This window comes from Galleria mellonella, unplaced genomic scaffold (assembly GCF_026898425.1).
Source record: "Galleria mellonella isolate WM207_F2 unplaced genomic scaffold, CSIRO_AGI_GalMel_v1 utg121, whole genome shotgun sequence".
Lineage (NCBI taxonomy): Eukaryota > Metazoa > Arthropoda > Insecta > Lepidoptera > Pyralidae > Galleria > Galleria mellonella.
In genome coordinates, this window is record NW_026441983.1 from 1,566,342 (window position 1) to 1,583,660 (window position 17,319).

The following is a 17,319-nucleotide window of genomic DNA, read 5'->3' on the forward strand; positions in this document are numbered from 1 at the left end:
GCAAAATCAGTAACTTCAGACAAATTGACTGTCAAAAAAGTATTTATTTTTTATAGTTTTATAGTAATTATTGATAACTAATATTTATCAGAGAAAACTATTGCACCTAACATACTTACGTGGGGGGAAAGGGATTATTAGTAATGGAGACTTAGAATCCCATTGCTAGCAATATACCCAACCAGGTCGACCTCCTCGCGGTTCCCCCTGGAAACTATCATGGTTAATTCCTGATGAATTCATCATGATGGGCTAACTGGCCTGTTTTCATTCTCATCTATCACCCTCCACTGGTGCTCCGCCAGCGTATCCCGTTAGCGCAGGCGGGGTTACCATACCATTTTCACCCATCAAAAAAAAAAAAAAAAAAAAAAAAAAAAAAAAAAAAAAAAAAAAAACATACTTACGTTGGGGGAAAGGGATTGTTAGTAACGGGATCTAACTGACCCATTGCTAGCAATACACTCCATTCAACCTCCACGCGGTTCCCCCTGGAAACCATCGTGATTAATTCTAATGGAATTCGTCTCGATGGGTTAACTGAAATGTGCTTTAAATACAGGCAAAATATATCAAATTTCCGAAGACGTCAGAGGAAAGAAAAGCTAACATCGTAAGATATTTTTTTATTATATTAATAAAGCAAAAACTTGCACAAAAATAACTAAGATTTATTAGTACAACCTATTCCTTCTATCCTTTATTACTGAACAGATCTCCCTTAGAATAATAGCTCTTCTTATAAGCATGCTAGAAAAATATTTTGTAAAGAAAAAAAGTTTATTTCCAAATGGAATTATTAAAGAATGAAGCTAATTTTTTTTTTTTTTTTTTTTTTTTTTTTTTTTTTTTTTTTTTTTTTTGGCTTGTGTGTGATACTTTACATCATGTTACTTACTTTACGTTACTTTACATGCTGTTTTGGTTTTGTTCTTATAGCTTATTCTTATTCTGTTGTTATAGCTTTAATAAATTTGGAATGCCAGGAGTGTTGGAGTATATCGATTGTACCCGTGTTGCGATTGTACGCCCGAGAACTAGGAGAGACACTACTGTAGTAAACAGTATCATTAGCTAAATACACAGTCGCTATGTTGATTTATTATGTTTGATGCTTGTTGATTTCAATGACACTTCAATAAGTTTAATTGTGTATTTATATTTTTTTTTTTTATACAACATAGAATGGCAAACAAGCTGACGGCCCACCTGATGGAAAGCGGTAACCGTCGCTTATAGACATGAGCAGTACCGTGGACATAACAGAGTATACTGTTTCGCCCATGATACCCCCCATGCGTTGCCATTCCTGAGGACTCAGGTGTTATTCTTCTGTACCCAGTAAATTCACGTATTTTGTGTGTGTGTGTATTTATATATAAATGTATTGAATTAATTCAAATTGAGCTTTATTAGATATATAAAACAACTATTAACTAACTAACTATTAACATATTTACCTCAAATAGAGTTTGTAATAGCAAAGGCATCAAGAGCTTTAGGTTTTGTAATTCGCAATGCCAAGGAATTTGTAAATCCAAAAACTAAAATAAAATTATATTATTCATTAGTTCGAAGCGTCTTGGAATATGGTTCGATAGTTTGGCGACCACATTATTCGACCCATATTTTAAGATTAGAGCGTATACAAAAAAGGTTTCTCTGGCATTTGGCTTTTTCAGCTCGACAATCTAAGACCTTGGTGGCCTACGGGGACAGACTTATCTATTTCAATATGGTATCACTTGATAAGCGTAGAACATTAATAGATTTAATGTTCTTATATAAGTTGTTTAGGAACAGAATTGACTGTTCTCAGCTTCTTGCCAAATTTAATTTTCGATTGCCCGTACACTATCCCCGTAGTTACATCAGTCTAATGTCCGTGCCGTTCCGTAGAACTGTTCTTGGTGCCAACTCCACTGTACCACGTCTTTGCAAGCTGTTGAATGATTGCAAGCAACACTTGGATATTCACTTCGATACAGAAGGGGATTTCTATAGGAAAGCATTACAGTTAATTTAAATAGCTAAAAAACTTATGTGAAGCAATCATCTACTGAATCTAAAAAACTATACCAATGTCAAATACTTCAAGAGATTGTTATACCATATTATTGTTTTTGTTAATTAGCATGCTGTTTTTCCTTTAAAATGATTGTACACTAAGTATAAATAGACGGTAATTTTAATATTAAATCTTATCAGTGTAACAATTACTAGGAGACCAAATAAAGATAAAATAAAATAAAAATAAAACTAGCGGCCCGTCCCGGCGTCGCACGTGTGGACATTTTTACATTTTAAAAAGTGGTCTTAAGGCTGCACACGCGACGGTAGCTAAAAAATGAAGTAACTTCTCCCGTTTTCCCAACATTTCCCTTCACTGCTCTGCTCCTATTGATCGTAGCGTGATGAAAAGTATACTATAACCTGCCCAGGAGTATGAAGAATAATTGTACCGAGTTTCGTTAAAATCCTTCGAGTAGTTTTTGTTTCTATAACGAACATACAGACAGACAGACAAAAATCTTACTGATTGCATTTTTGGCATCAGTATCGATCACTAATCACCGCCTGATAGTTATTTTGCAAATATATTTCATGTACAGAATTGACCTCTCTACAGATTTATTATAAGTATAGAAAATTTAAATATGCAAACATGTTAAATACACTAACTAACTAACTTATGTAACACATTGAACAATAATTTTATTTCTTAACAAACATAATTTACATCACACTTATGATAACTTAATATTTATGTTCTTCTATCATGTCATTAATCTGAAAAAAAAAAAAAAAATTTTAGATTTGTAACGCTGATCTCCATCACAAGTGAGGATGCCAGCGCCAGCTATGGAGGAGCTACTCGTGACTCTTTCATTTGGACAAATCACACCCTAGGACAGCGTTTAGAACTGTTAAACAAATATGAGTCCATTTTAGTTACTTGGTGAGTGTTGGCGACAGGCCTCTTTTTATATAATTTACCTTTTTAGAATTATATTTTTATATTATGAATATGTCTTTTTGATACTTATTTTGTTTTTTCTATTTGAGTGACATATTATTATTGTTATATTGTTGGATTGTGATAGTCTAAGAAATTATACTGGTAAGCCTCTCTCTTAATATTATTTTATTATTGTCGCTGCCCTCCTCTCCAACCAGCGCCGTTTTCAGTGAGAATTGAATTGTATTGTAAAAATATTAGAATTATGTTTACTCATTACTAATTTTGGAACTTTAATACTTAATCTAATTGAAGAATAATATATTTTAATATTATATTAACACGCTACTTGTTATTACAGCAGCCGTATTATGAACTCTTATTTCCAGGCAGATTACGGCGTAAATTGAACTGCCTTGCTAATTCATATTATGAACGCTACAAACCAGCCAGTCAGCGGTCACGTGACAGTTGAGCGACATCTGCCCGTATTTTGGCTGGTTATTTCGTATTACGAGCTCCTGATTTGACATTTCTACGCGTCATTTGACTATTTAAAACTTGTTTACAAACCATTCAGTTTACGGCGTCTTCAAGTGCCTTTTTTTGAATTGTTTTGTGTGTTTTCTAGATATGAAAGACTTATTTGTATTCAGTTTGCATCGATTTGAAGTGTTTTTTTTTTGTTTCTAATTTATTAAGTTTGTGTGTTCAAGTTTGTTAAGTGTTTGTAGTTCAGTATGTCTGATGAAGGTGAAATTTTAGAATTTTTGGAAATGGACGCTATGTATGAAGCAGAACAGCGAAAAATTAAAAGAAGACGATTGCGAGACCAATCCAATCCCTTTGATATTGACGATGAGCAATTTATAAAACGATATCGTCTTAGCAAAAGTTTGGTATACAGTCTCTGCGATGAGCTTAGGCCTCATATGGCAGGATCATCAAAGTCCACAGATTTGACATTAGAGACTAAGGTTACACTTTTACCTTATTATGATGATATTGTCATTAATATATTTTCTTAAATTAACTGTGACTTAGTTGACTGTCAACTTTTTTCTATTTTAGGTTTTGGTAGCATTGTCGTTTTTCGCAACGGGCTCTTATCAACGCCCAATTGGCGATATTGCTGGCCATTCTATCGCCCAACCTACAGTTTCTATAATAATAAAACAAATTACAAAATTATTAAATTTGCCTGAAATACAGGCAAAATATATTAAATTTCCGAGGACGTCAGAGGAGCGAAGAGCTAACATCATAAGGTATTTTTTTATTATATTATTAATAAAGTATTAACCTCCACAAAAATAACTAAGATTTATTAATACAAGCTATTCCTTCTATCCATTATTACTGAACACATCTCCTTTATAATAATAGCTTTTCTTATAAACATACTAGAAAATATTTTGTAATGAAAAAAGTATTTTCAAAAGGAATTATTAAAGAATGAACCTAATAATTTGTTATAGATTTTATAATAAATTTGGAATGCCAGGAGTGTTGGGGTGTATCGATTGTACACATGTTGCAATTGTACGCCCAACTGAGAACGAGGAGAGGTACTACTGTAGAAAACAGTATCATTCGCTAAATGTACAGTTGGTATGTTAATTTATTATGTTTGATGCTTGTTGATTTCAATTACACTACATTAAATTTTATACACACCAATATTTAATTTTGTGATTATATATAAATGTACTAAATTAATTCATATGAGCTTTATTACATTTATAAAACAAAAATTAAAATTTACAGTTATGTTAAATATACATTATACTAACTTATAAAACACATTAAACAATAATTTTATTATTAATACATATAATTTACATCACACTTATAATTAAATATTTGACTAATATACTTATTTCATATACAATTTTAATAACTTAAGATTTATGTTCTTCTGTCATGTTATTAATCTGAAAAAAAAAAAAAAAACATTTTAGATTAGTAATGCTGACATGGAAATTATAAGTGTGGATGCCAGCTATGGAGGAGCTACTCATGACTCCTTCATTTGGACAAATCATCCCCTAAGACAGCATTTAGAACAGTTAAGCAGAAATGAGTCCATTTGGTTACTTGGTGAGAATTGATTTGTATTATAAAAATATTAAAATTGTGTTTACTCATTACTGATTTTAGAACTTTAATACTTTTTGTAAAGAATTTTTTTTTTTTTTTTGTATTATTAACATGCTACTTTTATTTTTAGGTGATTCAGGATATGCTCTTAGAAAGTATATGATGACTCCCATTACAAATACTGTCCCAGGGTCACAAGAAGCACATTACACCAGTGTACATGTGAGGACAAGAAATGTGATTGAGAGGACAATTGGACTCTTGAAAGCTAGATTCCGTTGCCTGCTTGTACACAGAGTACTTCATTATGCCCCTGAGGTGGCAGCATCTATAGTGAATGCTTGTGTGGTATTGCATAATATGACAGTAAAGTCTAATATACCAGCACCGACACTCACTGATGAAGATGCTACATCAGAGGGCACAATGCAGCTCCATCATGCTCACCATGATCTGTCTCAGTCTTCAAGTGTAGAATTAAATGAAGGTTTAGCTGCTAGGCGCGCCCTCGTTTCTCGCCTCTGGAGTTCTCGAGCTTCTACAAATTAAAAAAAAATATAGATTACTCTGAGAAGTAGACATTAGGCATTTTAGTTCTTAGCATATTTATTAATTTCTTTTTTATTTCATTTATAGAATGAACATTAATTTTAAATGTTTTATATAAATAGTTTATTACTTCTAATTGCATTTTTAATATAATTATATTACTCTGATAAAAAGTCTATTTATATTCATAGAATTTTAGTTGATATAACAAAACAGAAATATTGTTTGAGTTTGTATATTTCTACTGTATGTTCTCCATAAATTTGTAATAAACACCAAATATTCTCTTAGATATATTATATAAAATATGGAAAAAGTAATATAAGATATTAAAAAAATAATACAATGAAAATACTGAAATAATGTTGTTGTTTTACCTGTTAATTGATTCAGCTATCCTATTTAATGTATTGAGCATTTGCTCCATAATAGCTGTCTGTCTTCTTTGTTCTTCTAGTCGTGACCTTGCAACATCTATTAAAGCATTCCTTGCTGCCTCCATGCTAACAGTTCTCTGTTGTCTTGGTCTACGACGTGTCGGGCGAGACGGAGGGGCTTCTGTAGGAACTTCTTCTATTTGAGGATGTGGAAGCTCTTCAGTTCCTGTGTTTTGTGTATCTATAGTTGTTATATGTATGTCTCCTCTGGACTCTGACTCTGATGCAGTGATCTCAATCATTACTGCATCAGAGTCGGTGTCCAGAGGTTCTGATCTCAATGCAGTGCCACTAGTACTTGGTATCTGAAAATAATATAAATTTATTTTCATTTCTATGCAATTTATTCTATATATAATTATAATATTAAATAATTTATGGTAATTTCGGTCAGGGTCATATGTTAATAAAGGAAGCTATTATTGTAATTGTATTTTTTAACCCTTAAATACATGAAGTTTCAAATTTGATACCGGTATTATAAATCATATTGGGCGCCTACAATCGATTTTATTTTAATATTTGGCTGTTTACATGTTACCAGTTTTTTTCAAAATAAAAATATAAAAATATCGTTTTGAATTTTTTTTACTATTTTTCCCCATTAGTAAACACAGTAAAGGATACACTTATATTTTTTTAATTTGATTTAAAAAATCAGGCTTTTAAGGGTTAAATATTGTTAATTAATTAAGATAGTATGCTTCCAAATGAAATAAATAAAATATCAAATAGGCAGAAAGTGTCAGGCATTTAGGAGAAAGAATAAATATTTATTATGACTTACAGATGGTAGATATGAATTAAAAGTTTCTAAAACTGATTTATGTGCATGCGATGAATCATAAAATTATATAAAACATAGAAGCCTCTGGTACTCTACTTTTCTTTACCTACTTTGCAAGAGACTTATTGTGAACACAGAATTTATATTAAAAATTCCTACAATTTACTTACGTTTGGAAATGGGTCGACTTGTACATTACTCAAGCCCGAACCGAAACCTGCCCCTAAAATGCTCAAGAACTTTTGTTCTAGTGCATCCAAGGGTGGAACATTCGAAGGTCCACCTCCAGTACGGTTTTGAGACAAACGTACTGCAGCAACTCTTCTTTTTAATTTAGCTTTATAATCCACCCAATACTGTAAATATATTTTTGATATTATATAAGTTGATTATAATTTGTTATTAAAAATTAAAAACAATAAGTTTTTGTAATACTTACATTTGACCATCCTTTCCAGTCTTTAAAAGCTCCTTCTCCCAATGAATTTAATGCTTCTGCGACTTCTTCCCACATACGTTTTGCGTATTCTCGCGCTTGGGCAGATTTATTAAAACCGACAGCCACGTCCTTATTGGAATTTAAAAATTCCCACAGAATTTCTAACTGCCGGTACGTTACGCGACGACGTGTGTGAGAATTTTCAGCAGAAGTTGATCTGCGATTTAATTAAAATAATTAAGTCTTACATTAATTTAATATAGCATTTTTTTAGCACACAATATATGTAGAAAAACACTAAAAACACTTACGCCATGATATATATTTTTCTTGTTGATAAACAAAAAATATTTTGTAAAAATTAACTGACTTCGAACTATTTGGAATGCAGCCAAGTAATGAAATAGTTTCACAGTTTCAAACTCCACTTCAAAAAATTCATATTCAAGTGGATTCGGCGCGGAATTTTAAGTGGATCAACAACGTCATGTAGCTACGTTCGAAAATGTGCACGAAATGCATTCTAAGATATAATTCGAAACGTTCAAAAAGATAACGAGAATATTTTAATTAATAACGTAAATTTATCTATCTAATAATGTATCGTAATAATTGCATTTTCGTTATATTTATTTAACCACTACCATGTCAAAACTATGTGAACATAAAAACCGTAACTTCCCGTAAAAAATCTTGTGTTGTTTCTGAACGAATGGAGTGTAAATGAATAACCAGCCATAGACAAATTATCCAGGCAGAAGTCGGATTGTTTTTTGTACGTCATAATACGAAAAAGAACAAGGCAGTTTATGGCCGTAAAGTGAATTGCCTGGAACTTGACTGGTTTTTTAAAAGTTCATAATACGACTGCAGGTGATTCAGGACATGCTCTTAGAAAGTGTACGGTGACTCCCATTACTACCAGAGGGAGACTGTACAAAAGTCGTTTGCTTGGCCACCTCTGTCCTATTCGTGTTTCTACCGTGAAGCAGCTGTGTTTGCATGGCTGTGTTTCGGTTTGAAGGGTGGGATATGGCGTGAATTTACAGGGTACAGAGGAATAACACCCGAGTCCTCAGGAACGACAACGCATGGGGGGTATCATGGGCGAAACAGTATACTCTGTTATGTCCATGGTACTACTCATGTCTATAGGCGACGGTTACTTTCCATCAGGTGGGCCGTCAGCTTGCTTGCCATTCTAAGTTGTATAAAAAAAACAAATACTGTCCCAGGCTCACAAGAAGCGCATTACACCAGTGTACATGTGAGGACGAGAAATGTAATCGAGAGGATAATTGGGCTCTTGAAAGCTTGAATCCGTTGCCTGCTTGTGCACAGAGTACTTCATCATGCCCCTGAGGTGGCAGCGTCTATAAGTAATGCTTGTGTGATGTAGCATGATACGACAGAACAGTCTAAACCAGTACCGACGCTCACTGATGAAGAGGCTCCATTAGAGGGTACAATGCAACTCCATCATACTCGCCACGAACTGTCTCAGTCTTCAAGTGCAGAATTAAATGAAGCTTTAGCTGCCAGGCGCCTCGTTTCTCGCCTCTGGAGTTCTCCAACTTCTACAAATTAAAAAAAAATAGATTACTCTGAGAAGGACTTTTTTTTTTAATGGATGATAATGAAATGGTAGCCCCGTCTGCGCTATTGGTATACGCTGGCGGGACACCAGTGAGGGATGATAGATGAGGGTGAAGCAGGTCAGTTAGCCCATCGTAACAAATTCAACAATAAACCAATCGCGATGGTTTCCAGGGGGAACCGCGAGGAGGTCGACCTGATAGGGTTTATTACTAACAATGGGGTTGCTGATCCCCATTACTAACAATCCCTTCCCCCCCTCTGAGAAGGACTATAATACCTAATGTGGTAGACATTGGGCATTATAGTTCTTGGCTTATTTATTAATTTCTTTTTTATATCATTTATACAATGAACAATGAAAGTCTGTCAAACCTTAGGACCTTACTGGAGTAGAGTGGCGGAAGATAGAGTTCAGTGGAGAGAGCTTTTTTTTTTTAATGAACGATAATGGAATGAAGATGAAAAGGCAGGTCAGTTAGCCCATCGCGATGAATACACTTGGAATTCAGCACGATGGTTTCCAGGGGGACCACGGGGAGGTCGACCTGTAAGGGTATATTGTCAGCAATGGAACTGATAATCCGCATTACTAACAATCCCTTCCCCCCAGTGGAGAGAGCTGGAAGAGGCCTATGCCAGGAGGCACACCGAATTGAGAGATATATTATAATATATATATAGAAAGGGAAAATATGTCTTACTAGGGTTATAGTGAATTCGGAGTAAAAGGGCTTATATATATATATATATATATATATATGCCCTTTTACTGGGTACAGAGGAATAACACCTGAGTCCTCAGGAATGGCAACGCATAGGGGGTATCATGGGCGAAACAGTATACTCTGTTATGGATGATAATAACAATATATATTATTTCTATGTTTTGTTTTTCTATATATATATATATATATATATATATATATATATATATATATATATATAAAAACAAAACTATATTGTTCCAGTTTGTCTGTGTCTACTGTATGTTCTCCATAAACTATGTAATAAATACCAAATATTCTCTTAGATATATATTATATAAAATATGTAAAAAGTAATATAAGATATTTAAAAAAAAATACATACATATAATTAACTGAAATTTTTTTTTATGCAACTTAAAATGGCAAACAAGCTGACGGCCCACCTGATGGTAAGTGGTAACCGTCGCCTATAGACATGAGCAGTACCATGGACATAACAGAGTATAATGTTTCGCCCATGATACCCCCCATGCGTTGCCATTCCTGAGGACTCAGGTGTTAATCCTCTGTACCCTGTAAATTCACGCCATATCCCACCCTTCAAACTGAAACACAGCCATGCAAATAATGCAATAATATTGTTGTTTTACCTGTTAATTGATTCAGCTATCCTTATTAATGTATTGAGCATTTGCTCTGTAACAGCATCCGTCTATTCTGTTCTTGCAGTCGTGACCTTGCGACATCTATTAAGGTAGTCCGAGCTTTCTCCATACTAATAGTTCCCTGTTGTACACTGATGTGTCAGGTCAGACGAAGGGGCTTCTGTAGGAACTTTGAGTTCTACTTGAGGTACTTCAATTCCTGTTTCTTGTGTGTCTATAGTTATTTCCTCTTCTGTATGTATGTCTCCTCGGGACACTGACTCTGATGCAGTGCACTCAATCATTACTGCATCAGAGTCGGTGTCCAAATTTTCTGACCCCAATGCACTGCCACTAGTAGTTGGTATCTGAAAATAATGTGATTTATATATATATATATATGACCAATAGAGACATTTGTAAAGGGATCTAAAGTACAGGGGTCCGGAGTGCCCTTGACTCCGTTGTATATATATATATATAATTCAGAAATAAAGGCTATTTTTATTTTTTATTTATTTTATATATATATATATATATATATATGGATAGGTGGGTAATTTCTGTCAAGGTCAAACATTATTATAGGAAGCTATTATAGGAATTGTATTTCTTAAATATTGTTAATCAATTATGATAGTATGCATCCAAAGGAAATAAATAAAATAACATCAGACAGGCAGAAAGTGTCAGGTATTTAGGAGGGAGAATAAATATTTATGATGCCTTATAGATATATGAAGTAAAAGTTTACACTCTAAAACTGATTGATGTTCATTAGATGAATCATAGAATTGTATAAAACAATACATTAACGCATAGAAGCCTCTGGTACTCCACTTCCTTTACCTACTTTGCAAGTGACTTATTTGTGAACACAGAATTTACATATATAAAAATTTCCTACAATTTACTCACATTTGTAAATGGGTCAACTTGTACATTACACAAACCGGACCCAAAACCCGCCACTAGAATGCTCAAGAATTTTCGTTCCAATGCATCCAAGGGTGGAACATTGGAAGGCCCACCTCCAGTACAGTTATGAGACAGACGTACTGCAGCAACTCTTCTTTTTAGTTTTGCTTTATAATCCACCAAATACTGTAACAGGGTACAATAGGACTGATATACCTGAAGAAGGTAAAAGCCCTTAAAATATTAAAAAAAAAAAAAAAGTTGATTATAATTCGTTATTTATTGTTTTGCAATATTTACATGTGGCCATCCTTCCAGTCTTTAAAAAGCTCCTTCTCCCAACGAATTCAAAGCTTCTGCGACTCTTTTCCGCATACGCTTTGTATATTCGCGCGCTTGAGCAGAGTCGTTATAACCCACAGCCACGTCCTTATCAATATTCAAAAATTACCACATAATTTCTCATTACCGGTACATTACGCGGTGACGTGAGCGAGAATTTTCACCAGACGTTGATATGCGATTTAATAAAGTGTGAGACTTTACATTAATTAATATAAATTTTTCCAGCACAAAATATATTTAAAAACTTACGCTATGATATATATTTTTGTTGTCGATAAACACAAAATAATATAAAAATTAAGTGACAGACTTCGAATTACTTCAAATGGAGCCAAGTAATGAAATAATTCCAGTTTCAAAACCCACTTCGAAAAATTCATATAATTTTTTAAGTACGTTTATTCTTTGTGGAACACGCTAAGGTCGGAGACCATGGTGCCTAACCTTCAATATGATAATTTATCTGGAATGAAAAATTCATATTTAAACGGATCAACGTCTTCTAGCTACGTTCAAAAATTTGCACGAAATACTTTTTAAAAAACAATTCGAAACATTCAAAAAGATAACGAGAATATTTCCATTAATAAAGTAAATCTATCTACTTAATAATGTTTTGTAGTAATTGCATCTTCGTTATATTTATTTAACCACCACTTTATCGAAACTATGTGGACATAAATACCGTAACTTACTGTAAAAAAATCTTGTATTGTTTCTGAACGAAGGCAGTGTATATGAATAACCAGCCATAGATAAATTATCCAGGTATAAGTCCGATTGTTTTTTCTACGTCATAATACGAAAAAGAACAATGCATATTAGAACCGTAAAGTAAATTGCCTGGAACTTGATTGGTTTTTAAAAGTAATGTTAATCAGCCCATTGTGACGAACTCCATTTGAATTAATGACGATGGTTTCCAGGGTGAACTGCGTGGAGGTCGAACGAGATCACGATTTAAATAAATAAATAAATAGATGTATTGCTAGTTTTGGGTCAGTTAGATCCCATGACATTAATATGAAACGACTGCTGTATAATGTATTACTCTGTGCTTGCTGTATTCAATATGACAAGCACAGACAAGCACATTTGTACGAGAACGTCATTTTTATCGAAATGACTGGATATTTGAAATTACCGCCACTATTAGTTCTAAATTATTCCGCGCGGAATTTGTTGCGCTAGTAGCATCGGTGTGATAAGCATTTTTTTTTGTTTGAATGTACACTTCTCTGCGAGTACTATCTTCCTTGCCAGTTACAGAATCATAGTTTCATCCTAGTACGGTAGGTATGTTAAGTCTATGATTTTAGTACAAGATTTCAATTTTAATTTTATTTTTATTACAACTCGTCCATCGTACACGGCCGAACAGCAGTCCTGGATTTGTAAATAGGTCATATATTTATGCATCATTTATATAAGTATGTATCTATATAATACAATTTTATCTTTGGCTGTTACACAGGTTACACTCTGAGTTTGTTGTACGCGTCCGTGTAGCCCGACTTCAGGCTGCAGTTGAAAATCAGCGCTTTGCTTTTAAGCAAAACCATCACTGAGCTGTAGCCTATTTGGGTCACTGCGACACACATGGCGAAACCATATTATCATATTTTATCTTTTGTTGTATATTTTGAAAAGTGTAAATAATTTGATTGTATAAACACATTTGTAAATTTACGTGTGTCATAAATGGCTCAAATAAAAAGTTTATCTATCTATCTATATAGGCTGCGGCCTAGGGACGCCAAATTTCATAGGCAGGACGGTCACTCGATTTATGAGGTGTGAGAGCGAGACAGGCCGACGGCGGGGATTCGCCGATGTCCAGTATTGCACAATGGCAATGCCAGAACCCTTTACTTTTACTGACAATATTTCCCCCACTGTTTTACATCACTATGGTATGGCATATACGTTACAGATGAGCGATAAAAATAGTTTTCGCTTTAGCTTTTGGTTTATGTGCAATAATAAAAAAAAAAACCGTTTAAATACAACAAATATGCAAAAGAATTGTATTTAATTAATAATTGCATTAATTAATTAATAATTATACAGATCGCAAGAGTTTTTAATTTTGAACAAAATGACATCATTGAGTTATATTAGCCAAAAGGGGTAGTTACGTCTTTTCTACTCAAATTCTTTAGTTTCATATTATATAATAATAAATTGATCAAAACTTTGTTACGTTATACACACATCTACGTATTATGTACAATGACATCTGTTGCTTTACACAATATATATATAATCACGTGATATGTCACACATAACGCTTACTACTTAAGGTGTTGCTGTTTGTACCTCTGAACTTTATCTTGTCTTATAAATACATTATACATTTAACATGGCTTGTCATCAGTATGTTTTAACAAATGCTGTGTTAAAGTAAACTTTCTACTAAAACATTTATTACATACATCACAACAATATGGCTTATCACCAGTATGTATCAAATAATGGCGGTTTAAGCTTCCTTTATTTGAAAAACATTTATTACATACATCACAACTGTGTGGCTTCTCACCATTATGTATCAGCAAATGCTGTTTCAATGTTGATTTTCTGGTAACACGTATACTACTTACAACTATATGTATACTTCTCACTTGTATGTATTGACAGATGCCGTTGCAATGATGATTTTCGGTTAAAACATTTATTACAAATATTACAATTGTGTGGCTTATCACCAATGTGTATCATCAAATGCCGTTGCAATGTTGAGTTTTGGTTAAAACATTGACTACATTCATTACAACTATATGGTTTCTCACCAGTATGTATCGACAAATGCCTTTTCAATTTTGATTTTTCCTTAAAACATTTACTACATACATCACAACTATATGGCTTCTCACCAGTGTGTATCATCAAATGCCGTTGCAATATTGAGTTTTGGTTAAAACATTTACTACATACATCACAACTATATGGTTTCTCACCAGTATGTATCGACAAATGCCTTTTCAATTTTGATTTTTCCTTAAAACATTTACTACATATATCACAACTATGTGGCTTATCACTAGTATGTATCAACAAATGCCTTTGCAATTTTGATTTTTGTTTAAAACATTTACTACATACATCACAAGTGTATCGCTTTTTATTAGACAAAAATATTTCCTGTTCAGTATGGACTGTCATATGGTATTTCAGTGTATTGTAGGTCTCGAATGTCTTACTGCATACCTCACATGAATGAACTTTATCACATGATATTCTTCTTTTCTGGTGCTCAGGTTTTAAGACGTTATGCTCTTTATCCTCATTATTAAGAACTCGTTCAGAACCAGGTTTTGAATGTTCAGTAGTTCCGAAGATGGTCACTCCTTGTGCAACTGTGGGTCCTATAACAGACTCACTCTTTATTTCATTATCCTCATATGACTTCAAGAGATTATTTCCTTCATCACAGCATATTATTTGATTAGCTTCCGATTCTTCAGTGACGTCAACATACTCTGTCTTCACAACTCCCGCTCCATCAGTGCCATGCTGAAAGTCATCTTGTTCAGTCACCGGTTCCTGTATGGTATTCGTACCTGTGCTGCAGCCTGGACGCTCTTCATGGTGTGGAGTCACCTGCTGTTCGGTGTCGTGGCTGACATGTAAATTCTCACCTTGTGTATTGTCCGTAGCCATGTTTTATCTAACATTCACGGTGGACACTACGGGAATATACTTAGACTTGTTTAGCTGTAATTTTCTGTTAAATGATGACCATGCTAAGGCTGTTCACTATTACAGTCAGACTGCTAAACTAGAAATGTTCATTGGGCCTTCTTGCATTCCTTGTACGACAGAACCACTAAAGAGGGTACCCACTGAAAATTTTCTGGATATCTACCGTGTCCAGTACGAGTCTCTTGGACATGACACTGCCACAAGTGGTCGTAAAAATAACAAGTGATTGCCAGAGAAGAATATAACAGAATAGGTAGACTGCCGCAGGTTTAAGTTTACAAATAACATGTTTCGGTCTAGTAGCCGGTATTACCTTTGTTATTATCCAGTCGGAGAAATAAAGCACACACAAAATGCACAAGGAATAAACAGTACAATATTTCGAACAAGTCAGCCGTGTAGTAAGATTAGAGAGGCTGTGACTATGTCTAAAACAGAAATCTTTGGTCTAATGACAGGTAGGAAACTCTTGTACAGATAAGTGTACGTTAGTGATTTGACCAGGAGCTTGTATCTACCCTACAGATTTTTTTTTCCAATGAAAAAGGTTTGTGTATGCCTTGAGGAGTATTGCTTTTAAGTATTGCTATTTGAAAATATATATATATTAAAAGGAATGTACGAATATTAGGTTATAATTGTTTATAATTTTTTTTTACTAATAATAAAGAATAAAATAGTGTTTTATATTCATAGTGATATTTTTTTTAACATTTCATTTCACTATTTTGGTCAATCAATCAATCATTGATTGACTATTTTGGTATAGGTAGAATATAATTATTTAAGGTGGTTGGTCCTTAAACAAAAATAGATACAACATACTAGATGGCGCTAGAATCGATTTTTGCAGTTTTTATTATTTTGTAATTGAAGATAATTTGAAGCAAAATTTCTGAATTTGCGGACGGTCATATTAATTTTTTACCCATACAGTAATAACTTATCATCTTTTTTATATTATTCTCCTGTTTTTTACATTTTTTTTTTAAATACACACTAGAATGGAATATTGCGAGTGTGTGAGTTATTATTCATTCAAGAATAGGTTGCGTATTATCTGTCATTTCCTTTTCAGATATACGTAGAAGTAGGTATGTATTTACTCTGAAAAGTATGTGACTTTCATTTTTGTCTGGCACGTGGAATATTATTTATAGAATTATGTAGGTATTTACTGGGATAGGTACCTATAATAATAGCGTTCGGTGGATATATAAATTTAGTTTCGATGTAACCTGAGGGCCTACCATGAAATGTTTTCCGAAATTTCGGATCCGAACGAAACACAAATTTGATGCTAAAATTACATGATGCGTACCGTTTAAAAATATTGAAAATACTAAAATATCGATCCTTTGAACTTTTATGGTAGGATTTATGACAAACGAAATGTTAAGCTCTTTTTACAGGGTCGATTTCAGTACGAACTTGAGCACGAAACACGAAATTGAGCCCGAAAATTCGGAATTTCATTTCATGGTAGACCCCCTGATTTTTACTCAACTGTCGAAAAAAAGATATGTTTTTTATATTACCTATTAGATAATTTCCTACTATGATAATAATAATATATAATACCAGCTGACCCCGTAAACGTTGTTTTACCACTTATTGCTGAAATATAAAAATCGCAATTAAAATACAGGGGTTGATCGTAAAACGGTGAAAATTTAAAGTTGTATGTATTTTTCAATGCTAAATCATAATAAAATAAAAATAGATACCCGTTTTAAAAAAATCTTCGTCTAACTTCTCAAAATAAGCGTCCACGGCGGCTATGAACTCTTCATTTGTAAAAAAATGTTTACCACCTAAAATTTTTTCAGCTTTGGGAACAGATAAAAGTCGGACGGTGCTAAATCCGGTGAATATGGGGGATGAGGTAACAATTCGAAGCCACATTGATGGGTTTCTGCCATGCATTGCACAGAGGTGTGAACGCGCGCATTTTTTTTTTAATGGGTGATAATGGAATGGTAACCCTGCCCGCGCTATCGGTATACACTGGCGGGGCACCAGTGAATGATGATAAATGAGAATGAAGCAGGTCAGTTAGCCCATTGTGACGAATTCAACAAGAATTGTTCACGATGGTTTCCAGGGGGAACCACGTGGAGGTCGACCTGA

The 17,319-nt window shown here is 33.7% G+C and overlaps 4 protein-coding genes and 1 long non-coding RNA gene across 6 annotated transcripts; 2 read left to right on the top strand and 3 right to left on the bottom strand.

Annotated features, from left to right (window-relative positions):
* Positions 1 to 404: 404 nt before the first annotated feature.
* Positions 405 to 8,633, top strand: LOC128201686 (uncharacterized). Of its 2 annotated transcripts, none has more exons than XR_008253375.1 (3): positions 405 to 613; positions 2,816 to 2,959; positions 8,145 to 8,277. XR_008253375.1 is itself a non-coding variant. In XM_052899384.1 (3 exons), exons 1-3 carry the CDS (start codon positions 546 to 548, stop codon positions 8,631 to 8,633), a joined length of 339 nt encoding a protein of 112 aa, XP_052755344.1. In that variant the 5' UTR covers positions 405 to 545. The 2 variants fall into 2 exon arrangements, 1 of the variants encoding a protein (XP_052755344.1); XM_052899384.1 differs by lacking the exon at positions 8,145 to 8,277 and adding an exon at positions 8,507 to 8,633.
* LOC128201716 (uncharacterized) lies at positions 834 to 11,898 on the bottom strand. The gene is made up of 5 exons (XR_008253391.1): positions 11,440 to 11,898; positions 11,140 to 11,325; positions 10,228 to 10,589; positions 8,702 to 8,848; positions 834 to 2,790 (listed from the first exon to the last, which is right to left on the bottom strand). It is a non-coding gene; the product is annotated as an uncharacterized LOC128201716 (long non-coding RNA).
* LOC116413356 (putative nuclease HARBI1) lies at positions 3,324 to 6,618 on the top strand. Its single transcript, XM_052899310.1, has 5 exons — positions 3,324 to 3,936; positions 4,031 to 4,227; positions 4,438 to 4,570; positions 4,921 to 5,059; positions 5,190 to 6,618. Exons 1-5 carry the CDS (start codon positions 3,700 to 3,702, stop codon positions 5,606 to 5,608), a joined length of 1,125 nt encoding a protein of 374 aa, XP_052755270.1. The 5' UTR covers positions 3,324 to 3,699; the 3' UTR covers positions 5,609 to 6,618.
* On the bottom strand, positions 5,507 to 7,602 carry LOC128201675 (uncharacterized). Its single transcript, XM_052899353.1, has 5 exons — positions 7,583 to 7,602; positions 7,272 to 7,488; positions 7,003 to 7,188; positions 5,986 to 6,350; positions 5,507 to 5,597 (listed from the first exon to the last, which is right to left on the bottom strand). Exons 1-5 carry the CDS (start codon positions 7,585 to 7,587, stop codon positions 5,549 to 5,551), a joined length of 822 nt encoding a protein of 273 aa, XP_052755313.1. The 5' UTR covers positions 7,588 to 7,602; the 3' UTR covers positions 5,507 to 5,548.
* A 2,050-nt stretch (positions 11,899 to 13,948) lies between the features above and the next one.
* LOC128201341 (zinc finger protein 3 homolog) lies at positions 13,949 to 15,147 on the bottom strand. The gene has a single exon (XM_052898035.1). The coding sequence runs from the start codon at positions 15,145 to 15,147 to the stop codon at positions 14,080 to 14,082; it is 1,068 nt and encodes a 355-aa protein (XP_052753995.1). The 3' UTR covers positions 13,949 to 14,079.
* Between the last annotated feature and the right edge of the window lie 2,172 nt (positions 15,148 to 17,319).